Source organism: Pinus tabuliformis, chromosome 8 (genome assembly GCF_031772625.1).
Source record: "Pinus tabuliformis cultivar Carrire ecotype Pingquan chromosome 8, CPIR1, whole genome shotgun sequence".
NCBI classification, from domain to species: domain Eukaryota; kingdom Viridiplantae; phylum Streptophyta; class Pinopsida; order Pinales; family Pinaceae; genus Pinus; species Pinus tabuliformis.
The window spans coordinates 319,370,773-319,392,032 of record NC_142294.1 but is presented as its reverse complement, the minus strand read 5'-3'; the positions used below and the strand labels follow the sequence as shown (position 1 = coordinate 319,392,032).

Genomic DNA, 21,260 nt, shown 5'->3' with positions numbered 1-21,260 from the left:
TATTCCTTTATAAACATTCATGAGTGTAAAAGTGTAATCACAAAATTTTTCATGTACAGGAGATATTAATGACAATATTCCTCTACTAGCAAAGATTCAATGATGATATACTTGTTGTTCCTTTCCAGATTTACGAAAACAACGTAAGAAAAATTAAGTACAAAATCAAATGTAGAAATTATGAAATATATTTAACAAAATGAATTGGAAATGAAATGTAAATATATTGACTGGAGAAAAACACACTTCCTACTCAAAAATATTCTCGGGATCACACCATAAATCAGAAGGAAATTACATAATATAGAATGCAGAAATAAATTGACAAAGAAATTAAATCTACTTCAAACCATTTGCAAGGAATAAAATATAAAAAGGAAATAAACACACTTACATAATCTATGTTAACCCTGCAAACACGGTGGGTTCATGCAGCCTTTCCTGTCCATGTGCTACAAGTCTAAGCTCAATTCATGAAATGGACACCAAGGCTACAACAATTTCATCACCTTTTATTAATTCATCCAAAAAAAAGTTCAATGTACAGAAACCCACATAACCTCCTATTTGTGTAACTTGTAACTCACTCTCTAGTACTGAGTGACTGAAATACATACTATTCTTTTATAGTTTGAGATCTTGACCTCAAGGATTTGATCTTAGTCATATGCCAACAAAATTACAAAAATACTTTTTAAATGATTAGGTTATGGAAAATTTGTCTTGGGCAATCTCATGATCCATGCATAGCTTGATTGAGATTTAGACTATCTGATTGCATCTCCATATAGATTCAAAAATAAATGAATAAGTCTTCAACTCAAAATATCCAAAATTGTGGCTGATTTGAAACCACCAAACCCAAAATTTCCATACTGAACCCAAAACTCTAGTACTTAATTATGTATTTAAGAATTCCGTTAACCATAACTTCTTCGTGGTAATGAATTTTGACAAATGGTTTCTAGGTTACTTGAATGAGGGTCCTTTGAAAAAACTTCATGTCTTGAAAGCTAGAGAGTCTTCTTCATTTGATCACAAAATGAGATTTTAATTTAAAACCATTATGTACTTAACCTATAGTAACTAGTTTAATTGAATTATTAAGAATTTAGGCAATGGATACTTGCAGTGAATGAACTTAGAAAAAAAATCATTAGAAAATCATAGAAAAGTCATCTCTAATCATTGAAAAGTTAAGAAAAATAATAATAATCAACCATAAAGTGTAAGATATGAATTGGCGGCAAGTTGTGGAATCATGGTGTGAGATGAGTTAAAAATATAGGAATTTAGGATATGAATAGTGATATTCTATGGTGGGAAAATTGGAATATTTGAGGCGCAACAATACTGACCTTGTTAAGGGCCCGAAAGTCGAGACACATGTGTCATTCTCCATCTTTCTCTAGAATCATGACCATGGGAGATGAATAAGGGCTGATGCTAGCAGGATAACACCAGCTTCAAGGAGTTCCTTGATTATTTTTTCTATTTCATTCTTTTAGGAAAAAGGATACCGATATGTGCACACATTAGGTGGTTGGGCACCCGGGACCAAAGGTATGCTATGATCATGTTCACCCTTAGATGGTGGAAGTTATTTGGGTTTGTCAAAGACCTGTTGGTGGTGATCTAATACCTGCTACATCTGAGGATGAATATGAGGAGTAGTGGATCCAATGACTTGAACGACATTAAATTAGGTGAATACTCCATGATGAACCTTTTTTAAAAGCTTCTCCATTCAATGTGAGCTTATGATAGTAGGAGAACCTGCCTAGAGACCCCTTAATGTATGAATGTGGTCATTTTGCTTAAAGCTCATATATAATTCCTCAAAATCCATTTTGATAGGGCCTAGTGTGTGAAGCAATTCAACACCTAGGACAATGTCACAACCACCCATTTTAATGAGAAACACGTGGGTCTTTGGGTAGTAGTCTCCCATCTGAAGCTTAATATTTTCAGAGTGGCCTTCACATTTCATTGTTCCCCCGTTAAGGATGAGGACCTGGAAATTAGATACCACCCATACAAATAAATGAACAACTTTTGTGACTCTCTCATGGATAAAGCTATGAGTGTTACCACTAACAATTAATGCCACTAGTAGCTGATGTTTAATAAAGCCTCATATTTTGAGAGTATAAGGCAAAGAAATTCCAGCCAAGGCATGTAGTGATATAACTGTCTCATCGGGCATAGCTATGAGATCATTGTCAATTTGGGCTTCCCCTGCTTCTTCCTCAAGAACCTCTAGGGATGGAGCTTCATCTACTAAGTTGTTATCAATAGCATTAATTTGAAATAATTTTAGTTCCTTGCATTTATGTCTAGGGAATTACTTGTCATCACAGTAGTAGCACAATCCTCTTTTCATTCTTTCGGCCATTTCCGTTGGTGACACCTTTTGAACCTTAGGTGTTCGGGTGGCTCCATGAGCTGGGGTTGGACATGCCTTGGCAATGAAATTTGGATGAGTGGACTAGGCATTTAAGGCAATTTCCACATCTAACACCTTGCGGCATGTGTCCAACCAAGTAGCTAAGTGGTGCAGTAGGACATGGTCTTGGATGGCTTCTTTTAGGCCACTAATAAAACATTCCAAGTAGAAGTCATCTCCTAGACTGTCCATTATGATGGTCAATCGTTCAAATGCTACAATGTAGTCGTTTACTGTGCCATTTTGCCGGATCTTAGTGAGACGGCCCAAAAAATTAGATTCCCAGTCAAAATGATCCCATATGCATTTTGAGAACATGTTTTTAAGTTTCTCTCCTTAGATAACATTTATGATGGAACTGCCACCACTGCCATCTCTCCTATTCCATGTAAAGGGCTCCCACATGTAGTTTAGTTCAATATACATAGATATCATTAAGGGAGAAATATTTTTCCATTTTTGCTACCCATACTACAGGGTTAGAGACATCAAATTTGTACATTTCCATCTTGGGTGTCTGGTGGTTGGAAGAGTGGTGATTTCGACGGAGTTTAATGTGATGGTTGGGTTCTCCTTCTATGTTTTCATCACCACTAGGCTCCACCCTATGAGACATTTTTATAAGGGTTTTTAGTTGTGATATATGTTTTATTAATATTGTCCTCGAATGCCTCAAATATTTTCTCAAGGTGGTTGATCCTCTCGACTGCCTTTTCTACAACCAAAACCTGAGATTTGGTACCTAACATACACCAATCTCGGTCAATTTTTTTGAGCTTACTTAACACTATTTTTCATGGAAATATAGAAAGCTCGAGAGTCTAATGGCATGGGTCAATTGAAGTCGTGTCGAGAAAAAAATTTGAGACTGCCAAAAAATTGGGGGCTTACAAGTGAATGGTACCACTGTGACCATTTTGTCGTCATGAATCTTATGGGCTAAGTCTCTTGCAAGTGTCCAAGGATTTTGTCAAACTCCTTTTTTTTTCTTACTCCAAAAGGATTTTTGCTCCACGTAATTAATATTACAGTGGTTGAATTGCAGAAAGCTTGATACTGCCCAATGTCCTGCGAGAAGCGAACCTAGACTATAGTAAAATAAACCCCAAGGCCTTGGTACTGTCGAATGTGCTACGACAATCTGATATGTACTATGGTGGCAAAAACCTTCACAGTAGAAAGAGTTTGATTTTCATTAGGAAAACCCCAACTACTGAATTTGAGTTGTACAGTGACAACAAAACCCTAACTGCTGGATCTAATCTGGAAGATAATGTAGAGTGAAATCTTTAGATCGCAGAGAGAACTATGGTCACAAAGGAGTGTCAGGTGTCCAACAATAGTGCTTGGCCCAATAATTCATGGCACTAACTAAGGAGGACCAACCATACCATTAGTTGTACTAACCAATTACCCTATTTTATGTGCAAGTAATCTCCCTGAGTGTTGTTCTTACTATACTATAGCAGCAATACGACCGACGACTTATCTACAGTTAGGTTTTAGGTGATCCTAGGAAGCTTGTGATATACCCAAGGGTACATGGAAGTGTAGTATGTGTGTAGTTTTATCTAATGCATTACTACTCGAAGGGGGATCCATAGGGGTTACAAGTGAGTCCAACAATAATGACCACCTCCTGTAGTTCTGTGTGCGTGCCTCCCAAAATCCACCAGTTTATGTGCTCAACGAAAGATCTTGTGCTTTTAAGACATCGGAACACATCTCTAGCCTAAAAAAAAAATCTGTCAAAATTGGAGGTATAATTGGTCCTGGAAAGTGCTCTAATATGTATTGTTATAATCTTCACCTGTGAGAAATGTAAAACACTAGAAATACGAAGAAATATATCCCAAAAGACAAAATTATCACATGAAATGAGAAAAATTGTAATGTATTTTATTATTCAGAAGTGAATTTAATGTTCATTTTCCTCTTTGAGGGGAAAACCTCCAATAGAGAAGAGCTCAATTACAATAAGACACAATGATATTTCCCTTACTAGTTAATACTATTTATAGCTAAATTACATCCAAAACCCTAACTACTAGTGGTCCCTTGTATAACACAAGTTAACAACTTTGTTTATTAAATATGGTTTTTTTACAACTAACTGTGGTCCTTTTCCTCTAATGCGAGTCAACCACTTACAATATTAATGTGGGATTTATTGAATCTCTAAATAAGTATGACTCTGACTTGGCCCATTGGGCTTATTACATAAATAAAGGTGTTAGGGTTGGACCCTAACATAAATACTATTAAAAGAAAATATGGTTCAAATGTTTACGTGAAAATTTTAGTGTTGGGGACTCATCTATTGTGGAGACTACTAAATATTTGGTTGAAGTGGATAAATTTATTCGTATTATTTTTAAGTCATATTCAAAAAAGAAAATGTTGTATGAAAAATAGGATCTATGTGGATATGAGCTTCAATGATTTGAAGAGTTTCCTATTTGTTGTGATTATCAAAAGGTATTCCTGTTATTCTAGAAATTGCAACAATGTATGAAAGAGAACTCTCAAAATTAAACACTATAAACTTGACGGATTTAGCCTGGTACAAAAACTACCTACAAATGAATTCTTAAAAGAGAATATAAAATAAATGTACATAGATACTTTCCCCTAATGCCAAAACCTGTACTACCAGATTTTTTTTCATTATATTCATTTCAATGTTACATTACATATATATACATGCCAAAGCATTCATAAAACCCAATCCACTAATCCTATATTAGGCATAACCGTAGTTATCATGACTAGATCTACAAAATACCATGGGCAAAAAACCATCATGCCCAAAAGCATGTCCAACAACCATGTACAAAATCATGGGTAGGTTTGTCAACCATCTATGGGTCCGCCCCCCATCCTTGGGTCTATCCAACTATTATTGGGTCTACATAAAGTAATTTATTTTGTAGGGTATTGCCCCTAACTCCATAACACGTAGAAAAAATAAAACACACACCCAACATTCTCCCACTTGTTATTTTCTTTCCACATAGGGGACTGCAAGAGAAATTAGTCATTGGTCTAGGGCTGCAATGCCCATTGTTTCTCTACACAAATAAATCTTCGCAGTGCTCACATACTTTATCAATGCATCTACAACATTCTTCAAAGTGTCCACCTTTACTGCAACACCTTTTTATCTTCAAACATATATCCCTCACAAAATGATATTGAACATTAATGTTGTTTGTCTTGGAATGATAAGCAGGGTCCTTTGCCAAGAAAATTGCACTTTGGCTTTCACAGTCTATCCTTATAACTTTTTGTACTAGCCTCATACTTGAACACAATCTCTGCCACCAAATTCTTCCTTGCTGGCATCAATGGTTGCCATGTATTCAACCTTTATATTTTAAAGCGCCACTACAAACAATCTCTTTATCAATTAACCGACTTCTCCTCAATATAAGTTAAACAAATACCCACTTGTAGATATTCCTTATCTAGATCTCTAGCCCAGTCACCATAAATAAATCCAAGGATTTTCAATCTTGATCTTCCTTGGTAGCACAAACCATAATCACTAGTTCCATGCAAATATCTAAAAACCCACTTCACTATTGTCGAATGCTCCTTCCCTAGTTTTGACATAAACCTGCTCAATACGCCCTCTAAATGTGCAATGTTTGGTCTAGGACAAACCATTGCATACATCACGCTACCAACTACACTTGAATGTGAAACATGTGACATGTCCTCTTCCTCTACTTTTGTCTCGTGGAATTGTTCAACTGATAACTTTACATGTACAAGAATATGAACCTTGACCGATTTACTATCCTTTATATTAAATATTTGCAACATTGTCTCAACATACTTTATCTGCTTTAACGAGATATCACTACCATTATATTTCTCATACTCACAGAACCACTCCCTATGGGGAGTGAAGTGAAATGATGCACCTGAGTCAATCAACCATGTCTCATGATCTACATGTGTACTTGAAGAAGAATCCATGTACACATCCTCACCTTCATTTGTGGTTTTTTCTTCTACAGAATGAGCGTCATCTAATCCCTTTCCTTTCTCAATATTTTTAGGTTTACAATCCTTTTTGCAGTGATCTTATTTTCTACATTTTCAACATACCTTTCTAGGTTTTCCTAGAGATTTAAATCTCCCTCTAGATTTAGATCTCCCACTTGAGTACTTATTTCTATTTCAGTTCTAGGATCGTCCTCTTACAGACAAGGAATCTCCATTATGGCTCTCCATATTTTTCCATCTCACCTCCTCCAACAACAAGGATGAGACTATTTCTTCAAACTTCAAGGTAGTTGTATTGCCATATATAGCAACAACCAGACTATCACATGAATCTATTAGAGAACAAAATAGACTAATGCACTTATCTTCAGGTTATACAAATTTTTCTATAGGGAAATTTTGTTCACCAAAGACTTAGAATGATACAAAGTACCTTACTTATCCCTCAAATCCTTTGTTGTAGCTTCTCTTGAAATATTTAACAATATTAAATCTGAGATGAACAATCGCATTGTGCTCTTTTCCTTCTAATCCAACTTCGCCAAGTCTTATGTTGACATTGTCATTGTTTTAGTACCTGGATCTACCATTATCTACTAATCTTTATCCACCAACAGATCCTCCATATTGAGCTTTCACAACTCAAAAATATGTTCATTAAATTTCTTGATCTCTATCTTTCCACTATTTTCCCTCTCCTTTCACCGCAAGAATCAAGCCCATAGATCTCAAACTGTAACAAGGTTTACCATAGGCCCAAGAAAAACCCATCAACAAAAAGGCATCCCCTTGAAGCTGAAACAATTCTAAAACCAAATGAAGTCTTTAACCCTTTACAATGGCAAGAACATAAAAAAAATATACATAGAGATTTTCCCCTGCATCCAAAAATCAGGATTACTAGATTTGTTTTCTTTATATTTCTTTCAATGTTACAATACATATATATACATGTCAAAGCATTCATAAACCCTGGATCAGAACATAAGCGTAGTTCCCTTGACAGGATCTAGGGAATACCATGGGCTAAAAACCATCATGTCCAAAACCATGTGAAAAAAGCATGCAGAAAATGATGGGTAGGTCCACCCACCATCTTTGGGTCATCCCCGCATATTTGGCTTTGCCCAACTACTATTGGGTCTACATAAAATAAGATAAAAATTCAAGGCGCTGCCCCTACGCCCATGACACGTGGAAAGAATATAACACACCTAACAAAAATTATAATGTTATCTATGGTGCATGGAAGCAAATAAATGATGAAAGACCTCTGCTAAAAAATAGATTTATGTTTTTAATTATATAAGCATACCTACATCTAAAGAATACCAAATGAAAAGGAAAAATTATATTTAATTGTAATTTTTCTATTTAAATTATAGAGAAAACATTATGAATAGTAATAAAGAAAAACATATGTGTTTATCAAATTTGATAGAAATTTTATATTTTTTATGCTATTATTTTTTTTACTTTTAAAATCGTTAACATTTAAATAACATTATTTAATTTTTTATTTTTAATAAAAGGTTGATAAAATTTACAATTGTGAGTGGGTGACTAGAACCCTAACTACCTCACCCTTTAGCTCGTTTTTCCCTTTCATTGGGTTTGCATTGCAGGGTTTCGCCCTTCTTGCATCTGGTGTTTCATTTTTAGTGGTTTCATGGTTCATATTTTTTGTATTTCATGGGTTGCGGCTTAGTGGTGTTGGGGATCTTCCTTTGCCAGGGCTCTTCCTCTTTCGTAGCAACCTTCTTTATCAGCCTCTCTTGCATTGGTGGGTTGTCATGGCTGTGTTTGTCACCATGCTTCCTTGATTAGGACTTTCGTTGTTGCATGACTAGGATGCCTTCGTCAAATGTGGCTATATTCAGTATGTCTACATGTCTAATCTAGGGTTTGGTGGTGTCGCGTTGGTGCTTTGAGTATTCTAGGCTTTTGCTTCTGGAGGCTTCCCTTGTTGGTATGTTTTTGGTGCACTTATTGATGCCTTCATGTGGTGAGGTTATCGACTTCTCCATGGGTCATCTCGGTGGACTTCAATGGAGTTTTAGGTTCAATAATGTTTTTATATGCCGAAGTTTCTCGGGATTTTTGGGTGTTTCTTTTGTTCGTATCCATTCATTTCACTACGGGCTATCCCAAAGGTTTTTTCTATGATGGGATTTTCTTATGGTTGCTTTCTCTAGTGGTCTTTTCTTGTGGCACGTTCTGTCTAATGTAATACTTGTGAATGACGGGATCCTCTAGTGTTCCTTCTCTTGTATTTCCTTTTCGAATTTGTTAAAATTTGGGCTCAAGCATTTATTTGTAAGTTTATCTTGTGTAGAACCTTGGGGTTTTAAGTTTGACTATAATTTATAGAAATATTGGGCCTCTTTTTCGAGTCCATTTTTTGTCATGGTGTAGTAGTTTTGAAAGTTTTTTAGAGCATCTCTAGGTTGATATATGTTGATAGGAATCAATGGTATAGACTCAATATTAATATTAATATTAGTATTGATGTTAATAAATATATAATTATAAAAAATTATAATAATAATTATTATTATATTATAAAATATTATTTTTAGTATATTATAAATATTATAATAATTTATTATAATTTTTATTGTATTATAATAATATGATAATATTATTTACATTATCAATAATATAATAAGCCCTGACCCAAGGGATTAATAAACCAAAGGGATCACCATTATTATAAATTGAACAAATTAACAAATCTGAGGGATTAATATTATAAACCAAATAGATTATAAACCCAAGGGAATAACGTTAAACCCAAAGGATCAATACACCCAATGTATTAATATTATAAACCCAACAAATTAATAAACCTAGGGGATTATTAATATTATAAGCCCAACTGATCAATAAACCCAAGGAGTTAATATTGTAAACCCTAGGGATTAATATTATAATCCCAAGGAATTAATAAACCTAAGGAATTATCAATATTATAAACCCAAGAGATTGATATTTTAAGCCCAATGGATTAATATTATAATCCCAAAGGATTACCAATATTATAAACTCAAGCGATTAATATTTTAAACCAAAGGGATTAATATACCTAATGGATTAGTAAATCAAATTGGTTAATATTATAAATCTAAGGGATTAATAAACCCAAGGGTTTTTTAATATTATAAACCCAAGGCATTACTATTAAATTCTAAGCTTAATATATTTAATCTTAAGATTCATATTATAGAAAGTAGTATTATAAACCCTAAGATTAATATATCAAACCCTAAATTTAATATATTAAACACTAAGATTATAAACCGTAAGATTACTATTAAACCCTAGAGTTAATACTATAAATCCTATGATGAATATTATATACCCTAAGATTGATGTTATAAACCCTAAGTTTAATATTAAACCTTAATATTGTAAATTATGAACCCAATATTAAACCCAATATTAAAAACCTTAATATTAAACCCCAATTTTGTAATGTCACAAAGCAATGTTGAATAAATTATAATGTAATGTAACATTATGACAATGATTATGAGTTTGATTGTTGCATTGAGACAATGTTTTTCATAATGCAACATTGGATAAACTTTTGTACCATTCAAAGGTCACAATATTAAATCCTAACATAAAATCCTAAAATTATAAAACCGAATGAATTAAACCCTAAGATTAATATTATAAACTCTACGATTACAAACACTCAGTTTAATATATTAAAGCTTAGGAATATATACCCTAAGACTAATATTATAAGCCCTAGGATTAATATTATAAATGGTAGGATTATGAACTCTAGGATTAATATTATAAACCCTATGATTGATACTATAAACCTTAATATTAAACTCTAGGGTTAATATTCACCCTATGATTAATATTATAACCCTTAAGTTTCATATTATGAAATCTAAGGTTGTGAACCCTAATACTAATATATTAAACCCTAAATTTGTAATTTTGCAATGCAAGGTTGAATAGATTGTCACATTTTGACAATGTTGGTCACAGAGCAATGTTGGATAGATTTCTATACCATTCCTATATGACAATATTGTTAAACATTTTTAAGTTTGGGTGTTGTTAAACATAGTAAACAAAGAGTTCGCCAAGTTTCAACAAGGTCATCTATTTAAACATTGACTCTAAATGTTGATGATGTTTGATTATGTTTGAATACTGTGGTTTACTGTGTTTGACTATTAGTGTGGTTTTTTATGTTAGACTAATTTTGCACAATGAATATTTAAACCCTAATATTAAAGCCAATATTATAAATCCAAATATCACACCCATCATTGTAAATCGTAATATTAAAAATCTCATTATTCTAACTACCAATATTAAACTTTAGTATTATAAACCCAATATTAAGCCCAATAGTATAAACTGTAATATTCAACTGAATATTATAAATCATAATATTGAACCAAATGTTATAAACCCAATAAAATAAACCCTTATATTAAACCTTAATGGTAAACCCAATATTATAAACCCTAATATTAAACTCAATATTATAAATCCTACTAGTATAAACCCTAATTTTGCAATGTCATAATGTGATGCTAAATTAATTGCAATGTAATGTAACATTGCCACAATGATTGGTAAATTGATTGTCACACTATGACAATGTTTATCACAATGTAACATTGGATAGATTTATAATGTAACATTATATAGATTATCACAATATTTGTCACACTGTTGACCAAACTTGAGCATGGTCAACTATTAAATCATTGATTATAAATATTGACTCTCTATGACTATGCTTGAATAATTTGGTTGACTATGTTTGACTACTAATATTAACTTGAATATTAATAATCTTAAATATTATAAATCCTAAGATTAATATATTAAACCTTAATCTTAAACCCTAAGTTTGTAATGTCGCAATATTAAACACTAATATAGAACCCTAGCATTATAAAACCTAATAGAATAAACCCTAAGATTAATATTATAAACACTAAGATTATAAACCCCAAGTTTAATATATTAAACCCTAGGAATATAAACATTCATCTTTTAACGCCATAATGTGACATTGAATAAATTGCATTGTAATGTAACATTGCAATGATGATTGTCAAATTGATTGTATTACATTAGACAAAAGGTGCCAGATATATCACAATGCAATATTAACTTGACTATCACAAATTTTCAATATCACAATGCGATATTAAACAAATTGCATTGTAACATAACATTGTGACCATGATTGTCAAATGGGTTATCACATTGTGACAATGTTTGTCACACTTGACATTAGATAGATTTCTATACCAATCCTATGTGACAATCTTGTTAAATATTTTTAAGGTTGAGTATTGTTAAATATGATAAACAAAGAGTTGAGTAAGCTTGAGAAGGGTCAAATATTTAAACATTGGCTACAAAGGCTGACTTTGTTTGGCTATGTTTGAATAATGTACTTGATTATATTTGACTATTGATATGGTTGACTATTAATATGGTTAACTATGTTTAACTGTTAATGTGGTTGTCTATGTTAGACTAATTTTGTGCAATCATTATTTAAACCATAATATTAAGCCTAATATTATAAATCCAAATATCAAACCCAACATTATGAACCCTTATATTATAAAACTCGTAAGCCTAATATTAAACCCAATATTATAAACCCAACATTAAACCTAATATTATAAAGCGTAATATTGAACCAAATATTATAAAGTCAATAGATTAAACTCTTATATTAAACCCTAATATTAAACCCAATATTATAAATCCTACTAGTATAAACCCTAATATTAAACCCCCATTTTGTAATGTTGCAATGCGATGTTGAATAAATAAAAATGTAATTTAACATTGCCACAATGATTGGAAAATTGATTGCGGCATGGCTTTTCACAATGCCACATTGGATATATTTCTAATGTGACATTGGATAGATCGTCACAATGTTTGTCACAATGTTGACCAAGTTTGAGCATGGTTAACTATTTAATCATCGGCTTTAAAGGTTGACTTGGTTTTGCTATGTTTGAATAATTTGGTTAAGTATGTTTCAGTATTAATATTAATTTGCCTATAATATTATTAACTATTATAAACCCTGATATTTAAATATTAAACCCTAAATTAAACCTGAATTTTGTAATGTCACCCAAATATAAAACCCTAACATTATAAAACCCAATATAATAAACACAAGGATTAATATTATAAACACAAGGATTATAAACCCTAGGATTAGTATTAAACCCTGGGATTAATATTAAAAAGAATGATATTAATATTATTAAATCCTATTATTGTAATGCCGCAATGTGAAATTGAATAAATTGCATTGTAATGTAACATTGCAGTAATGATTGTCAAATTGATTCTCACATTGTGACAATGTTTGTCATAATGCGATGTTGAATAACTTTCTATACCATTCTAATGTGACAATATTTTTATATATTTTTAAGATTGAGTATTACTAAATATGGTAAATAAAGAGTAGACCAAGTTTTACCATGGTCAACTATTTAAACATTGCAAATAAAGGTCAACTTTGTTTGACTATGTTTAAATAATGTTGTTGATTATGTTTGATTGTTGAAATAGTTGACTATGTTTGACAATTAATGTGGTTGTGTATGCTAGACTAATTTTGAATAGTGACTATTTGAACCCTAATATTAAACCCAAATGTCAAATCCAATATTATAACCTAATTTTGTAAAATGACTATTTAAACCCTAATATCAAACCAAATATTATAAACCAAAATATCAAACCCAACACTATAAACCCTAATATTATAAAACTGAATATTATAGCTTTAACAATATGGTTGACTATGTTTGACTATTAATATTAATTTAACTATTAATATGGTGGACTATGTTGAACAATTAATGTAGTTGAATATGTTTGACAAATTTTGTACAATGACTATTTAAACCCTAATATTAAACCCAATAAAATGACCTTAATTTACTAAAATCGAAAATGTTTAACTGTATTACATGAAACCTACTTTGCTTTTAAATAAAGATATTATACTTGTACATGAATATGATGGAAAAAGTGAATCACTCATCATATAAAATTTCATTGCATTCATTGGGATCATGATCTTACAATACAATACGATTTAATATATACATTATTAAATATCAAGGCATCTTTTCATTCAAATATTTTAAATATCAAAGCTTTAGTTCTATTTTATAGTATAATATTTTTATATACTATATTGTAAATGGTAAATTCAAAACCAAATTACTAAAATTATAAATATATTTTTATAATTATTATTATTATAAAATTTATAAAATTTAAATAGTTTTTATTTTATTTTATATATAAATTATATTAATAATAAAATTTCATTTCATCTCATCTTATATTACATGGATCTATCAACTCCAACTCCACTCGAAAGATTTTAAGCACATTTAATTTTAGATATAAATAAATAAATAAATAACATTAAAAAGGAGAAAAACAAAAATATAAATTTTAACATCACGGCGTAAGTAAAAGCTATGTAACCACTCAATCCAGTCCCATCGTTGTTTTCTGCAAATGCACGAGGCCAGTGTGTTTCATAAATTCGGGTCGAGGGGAGTGGCCATGAATGAATTCGAGCACCAGCCAAACTATTATCAAAGCACAGAAAAGTATATGGACACTTGGTGACATCGATGATCCAATACACAAGAATAGAATACAAAATTGAAACTATTAATATCCATAATCGAAATGGGTTAATATCTCGTGATGCATTCTGTAACATGATGACCTTGCACAGGGGAGAGGTGTGTCAATTCAAATTCGTTATTTAAATATTTATTAAACCCTGTGTTACACACAACGCTTCAACAACTCTCTATGAAATCACAATGGACGTTATATGACTAATAATATCTGGTTAAGTTTGTCGAACAAGAAGCTCATTGAGTTAAGAGAGGCTTATTCTATAATCCAGTATGAAAGTGATGTGTAAGTATCTCTATCTTTTTTACAATAAAAATAAAATATTATATAAATAGAAATATATGCTATAATAAAAAGAAAAAGAAAAAATATACTACACATGTTTAGTTAGTTGTCCATATGACCTAACATAATTTCATGTAAAGTAAATAAAAATAGCAAAATATGTGAATAAAATGTTTAAAACTTGTACTTTTAAAAAATATTTTAACAAGTGACATCAAAAATATATATATATATATATATATATATATATATATATATATATATATATATATGGGTAAAAAAAAATATTTTTATGTTGCATAGAATAAAACATGCAACATGAATTATTAATAAAATATTTTAATATGTATTAATATTGACTTATACTTCCCCGATCAGGGTGCGCAATGGCATTAACGCTAGACAGAATATGGGAAGGACAATTGGATGGTGGACAGGACAACTGGATGGGGATAACGGAGAGGGAAGACACGTTACGGTTAGGGAAGCTAGAAATTGGACGATCATGACAAAGGGCATTAAACAGAGGGGAAGTGGGTGCCTCTATCAAGGACTTCACATAAAGGGAGGGGAGGAGGACAAGGAAAAACGGCAAGTGGAGGACACATCAGTAATGAGAATAGGTAGGTGGACGAGTAGCTGGGAAAGAAAGGTGGCAAGGTAGCTCAGAGAATGAATGCAAATGATAGAGGGAGAACGAGCGAAGGGAGCAACGGGTGAACGCTAAGCATAGTACTGGAGAGGGTGTGACGACCAGCATCTGGACTTCGTCTACAGCAACTGGTATGTAAACATAGCTCCCCTCTCTGTCAATTTGGCAACAATGTCACGCAATTAGAGGAGAGTTTGGCAAATAAGGAGAGAGATGCTGAATGAAATAGGAAATTGCTGGTGTTGGTTTCAGAAGATAATGTCTGGTTTCATAACTGTGGAAAGAAATGAAGAATTTCATGATTTCAATTATAATTTTCTATTGATATTGCCTAGGTATGAATTAATTGTAATCCATGAAGGGAGGGTGGAGGGGAATACGGAACCTATGAAGGGCTTGGAGGGTAGCTAGACATGGGGGGAAGATAATGCTTCCTCTCACAAGGAAATGCTGTAGAATAGAGCCTAGAAAAGGTTATGATGCCTTAGTTAGCTTTTGGGGGCCCTATTGCCTTGAGAAACAATGGGAGGAGAGAGGAGGGAACAAGAATTGGCAAATAGGCCTTGCTAGGATAGTCTGGCTTTGGGGGGGATACTTACACCAATGGCGAAGAAAAAAGGTTCAGGGGGTTAGGGAGGGGAAAATTCGAGACTTGAAGGACATTGCATGGACGAACGAAAAATAAACCTTTATGATTCTATTAAGGAATGGTCTTCAAAGGAAGGCGCAACCTCAAAAATCCAAGAGAAGGGAGGTGAAGCGTAGCAAGCTGAGAGGGTCTATCCTTGTGACGGAATGCCTGCAAAAACCCAGCTCCCCTGTAGTCGGAAAGCTAACCCCTAGCCGCCTAGATTATAAGAGAGGTGAGGGACCTCTATGGAGACCCCAGGGGATGGGAACTAGGGCGGGCATAGAGCGCAGTGGAGAAGCAATAATTGAATGGGTACAAATGGTGGGGAATTGGGTGACTGAGAGGAAAACTAGAAGTTCTAATGTTGAAAAATAGACTAAAAAAGAACGACAGAATGTTATGGTAAAATTTTGTACTGGTTCTAATGAATACATTCATGTTAACATTATAGGTAGCATTAATTTTGGTTCTCTTCCATCTTCGAAGCTCCGGCACGAGAAACAGGTGAGGCTGTGGGAGGGAAGGGGATGGAGGAAGCTAAAGCAGGAAAAGATGGTGAAAGAAGGAGGGCAACAGGGAAGAAAAGGAGGCAGACAAGAACATAAGAAGGAAGATCAGAGGATGAAGAGCTTGGAGGCATCAGCGAGAGAAACACAGAGGAAAAGGGGTTGAAGGACGAGAGAGGAAAGCATGCAGAATTTACTGCATGCCTACCATGCAGGCACCCCAGCACAAGTAAAGGAAATAATAACATCGTGGGAAGAAGAGTTAAACGCCCATGTGGAAAATGAAAAGCTCCCAATGGTAGAATGGGAGCCATTACTTAGCGACCTGGGCCATACTAGAGGTTTCCAAACTCTGTTCAGGCAAACCATACAACAATACTAGGTGATGAAAAACCTACTGGCCAGGGCAATGATAATATTCAAGGACAAAGAAGAACCAAAGAGGGACAGGCAAGAGGAACCAAGTTTAAAAGATATTCAAAAGGAAATACAATCGGTACAAGTGTAGCAATATCACCAAAACCTTTGTTTTAAGAGGATGGAAAAGCATATCTAGACCCTATTGCTGAGCAAAGCACCCAGGTCAAGTGCTAAAGACTCGGCTCGAGTCAAACCATCTGATGACTGAAGCAGAGAGACAATCAGTTAATTTTTGTTATTATGACGAATAACATTTATTTTATAAGCATTAAGTATATAGTAGATATTGCAGCAAACTTAGCATGGATGATAAGGATCAAACTATTTAAATTTTGGACAGCTTGTAAAGTTGATGAGTGACAAACAAACCCAGTTTCCTTCAGGCAGGTTGAGGTCACTAGACATATATTTTGTTACGTGCTTATAGATAACTAATGGAAAAGGGAAGTACTACCAAGCTTACATAAAAAAATATTGACTTATACTTAAAAATATATTAATAACAAAAATAACAATACACATATTATGCAATCTCTATAACATTCAACAAATTACAGATTTTTTTTCACTCAAAAATAAGTTTACACCTAAAGAAATTTAAACCCGCTCATGTTAAATCCATACTTATGGATCTATGCTCATTCATAAATAATTACAAATTTTAAAAACACACATTTGGACACTGAAATATATATACCTGTTAGGGTAGTTAAATGGTATATTAACCTAAAATACTTTACCATAGATCATGAAATTAGAACACGAAAATAATCATGCAGCCAAAAGCATTGACTCATTATTTTCATCCGGTTTACATGACATGTTTGTATAGTAAGATACATCATTGTAATTACATGGCTACCTCAATTCCCTGTTACAATACCCTAAGTTAGTCTTTTCGTTTATAATTACTAGATTGGAACGACATGTTTGCTTTTCTTCATCCATAATTCAAGGGTAATCTGTTAAACGTTATAGATATTATGGATTTTAATCGTTTATTTTCAAATTAGTCACTTTCTTTGGCCACAAAAATGAAACGCAACTCCGGAAAGCAGTACAAAACACGCAGTTCTAGCGAGAAGGGTTTTTATAAATTTGCCTTTTACAGAGCGATTGTGAATACTTACCCACATGGTCGTTTGAAAAAGTTAGTCAAAGCCCCTCTTTAAGGGGAACAGCATGAAGACTGCAATTATTGTTGTCCACCAAGTTTATGACACATTTACCCTAGTACGCACAGCCATGCCAATCGTTGAACCCCGTATTTGACCGGAGAAAGGGTGTCTCTCGTAACTGTTTGACATCACGCATTCTAATAATATAGCTTATTAAATTAATTTGAGTAAGTTATTAGAATTAATAGGGTTTCCATTATAATCGATGATATAATTTTTGGTAAGAGAGTGACTGCCATGGAAAAAATCATTGTATTTGATTGTAGCAGATTCGTGAACAAAATTGACCATGAAAAATACCCTAAAAAGGACGTAAGCATCTAACAGGTATATGACAGTGCGCCAATAAGAATGATGCGGTACTGCCACTGGGAAACAATCAGCAGCATCTTCGTTTGTAGTGAAGTGGTTTCCTGACATGAAAGGGTTCGGACTTCTAAGCCTTGGGAACTTGGAAGACCAGACTTTTGACTGACTTTTAAGCCATGTGGTGAAACCCTTTTCCCACTGCAGAAATGACTAAGATACCACGGACAATTACCCAGACCTTTGACTGACTTTTAAGCGATGTACTGAAAGCCATTTGACACAACAGGAATGACTAAAATAACACGGATAATTACAGTACCGTTATAGATGGTGATAATTCCAGTTGTGTATTATCAATGTTCAAATATGCATAGTGTTATCCATTTCTCAAAATGTTGTTGTCAATGATATTATTATTTTTTGACACTTTCAAACATCATACTTGTAACCATAATGCACAATCATTTGCAAGGTCTCTCTTTGTTTACTCCTTTTACAGCTTCATAGCTCTGAGAACTTCAGAGCTCTGTCCACATTTTTGGAAATCAATGGAGGTTTGGGCAGATGTAGCTGAAGAATTGATAGCTTCCACCTTCTAGCGTTTGCTTTTGCATTTGTATAGGGTGAATCATTAAGATTTGATAGATATTTAGTTGTAATGGCTACAAGGTCATTGCCTCCGGGGTTTAGATTTCATCCCACGGATGAAGAACTAGTAGATTATTATTTGAAAGGTAAAGTTCAGGGCTGGAAGACAGATCTTGAGATTATTCCTGAGGTTGATATCTACAAGTGTGAACCGTGGGACTTGCCGCGTAAGTTACATGATCTTTGTTGTTAATTGCGAAAATTATTCTGTAAGATGGAGCAATCTGAACCCTGTTCAATAGATTATGATTTTTATTTGTGTCGTTTTGGCAAATTCAAAATACTGTAAAAATATTGTTAAATATTAGCATAGGTCCATCTTAAATAATATAATATGATTCAAAATTTTTAAGTGTAAATTTTTTTAATGAGTAAACATTATATCTGTATATTTATTTATTTTAGCTTTTTTACAAAATTTAATTTAGTTAGTATGACCAAAATTAAAATTTTGATGAAGAAAAACATCTTTACCCATCATAATGACGGCGCTGTAAAATGAACCTCTAGACTTAACAATCCTCGCTCAACAATCCTGATAACATTACTGTATAATTCTGTGAAAAGTGTGTCACGACATGTTTTTTTGTTGTGTGCAGAGAAATCCCTTCTGCCTGGAAGAGATCTGGAGTGGTATTTTTTTTGCTCAAGGAGCAGGAAGTACCCACATGGCTCAAGAACAAACCGAGCAACGAAAGCTGGTTACTGGAAAGCTACCGGAAAAGAACGTAAAGTTACCTCTCATAAGCGTTTAATTGGAATCAAGAAAACTCTTGTGTTTTACGGAGGCCGTGCCCCACATGGTTCTCGAACAAACTGGGTTATGCATGAATACCGTCTGGACAACAACGAATGTGAAGCCTCAGCTTCGTTCCAGGTTTGTTGAGCTTTTGTTATTTAGAAACTTTTGCTTTTCCTTGGTTGTCAAATTGTCAGCAGACGGTCTACGTAAATTCTTTGCCTTTGTTCCCACATAGTGCTATCTTCAGGTAAAGAAATCGTGATTTCCAAGAGAATAAATTAGACTACTTTTGAATATTTTCATCAGGGGACAGTCACTTGAGGAATTTTGGAAAAGCAGTGAAATTAGCTAAAGAAGAATTAATTAGCTGAGCCTATAACAAGCACAAGCACAAGCAGAAAAAAAACTAATTATGTAACCATTAAGTGAAATTTAAAAGTTCAAGAAATTATATTCGTTTGTCATGTTGAGAAAGGCTTATGTGATGCTTGATTGAGAATAATTTCTCTCCCGGACGACTGAATTTCTATCAAGTTCCTCATTGCATACACAATATGGTTGCAGGATCTGAGTACGTTTGATTGGATGTAAAATTCACAGGATGCTTATGCTTTGTGTCGAATTCTCAAGAAAAGAGAGCCAGGGCCAAAGATTCGAGAACAATACGGGGAACCAGTTGAGGAAGATTTCTCATGTGGCTTCAATAATTTGTTTAATAAAAACAGTTTTTATTCGGTGGAAGAACAGTATGAAGAGAAGCCATCGCCATTGTCGCATACGGAGGAGGATCAAAACAATTCAAACGAATCACCCTCTGAAACTAAAAAAGACATAAATACAGATGATGGAGCTGATCTGAAGTGGTTTCAGTTACTGGATTTTGATAATCCTAGCTTCACTTTCCCCTTTTCTAATGAGTCTACAAACCAGCAGAAGGTTTGGAAAGCAACTTTTTCAAGTCAATCGAATGTATTTAACTCTTCGATTTACTTTTTCTATCAATGTCTTTCGTCTATGTGTGTGTTTAATCTTATTGACATGTTAACGTTCCATGGGATTTGCAGGTTGAACATTATGAATGCTCATGGCCACCTTTGGAAGCTGAAGATTTTCCTAATATTAAAACATGTCTAAATTTTTCAGGAACATATGTAGGTGGCAGGCAAATTCATTGGCCTGTCAAAGAAACAGAAATGTTAGAACAACTTTATCCAGATGCGAAGACATCTCAGGAGAATAATTATTGAAGTCAAATTATTAATAGTTGTGTTGCAGATATACAGTATAATGAAGATTTTCTTCAACTGATGACTTCGTCTCTCGGTGGAGCACGCGAAAGGTTGATAAAAACGACTCTAACGAACATGAAGAATTAAGGGCTTGTATCTAATTCTTCTTGCTTAGCCGTTTTGTGCCAAAATTCAAACGATGAGGTGACAATTTGGCTTTCATGCCAACATAATTCTGTATATTCAAGGCAAAAGAAAGCGAGTATATAGTTTGAGGAGTATGATGGGCTGATTTCATTGACATTAGGATATATACGTGTCAAGTAATAGTTACCATTGTTCTTTCCTCTATGTCTTCCTGTATGAAGCAAATAATTCTCACTTTATAGACTATAAAGCAGCTCAAGGACTCTCTATCGGATGCTTTCTCAATAAAAATGCGTTTTTTTTTCCGGTGGTAATTATAAAATGTATTTTTATTATGTCCATGTATGGGTTTACATTGTGC

At 33.4% G+C, this 21,260-nt stretch overlaps 1 protein-coding gene across 1 annotated transcript; it reads left to right on the top strand.

Moving 5' to 3' along the window:
- The first annotated feature begins 18,555 nt into the window (after positions 1–18,555).
- On the top strand, positions 18,556–20,770 carry LOC149235421 (NAC domain-containing protein 54-like). The gene is made up of 4 exons (XM_089368544.1): positions 18,556–18,948; positions 19,381–19,658; positions 20,124–20,459; positions 20,588–20,770. The coding sequence occupies exons 1-4, from the start codon at positions 18,792–18,794 to the stop codon at positions 20,768–20,770; spliced, it is 954 nt and encodes a 317-aa protein (XP_089224670.1). The 5' UTR covers positions 18,556–18,791.
- The last annotated feature ends 490 nt before the right edge of the window (positions 20,771–21,260 follow it).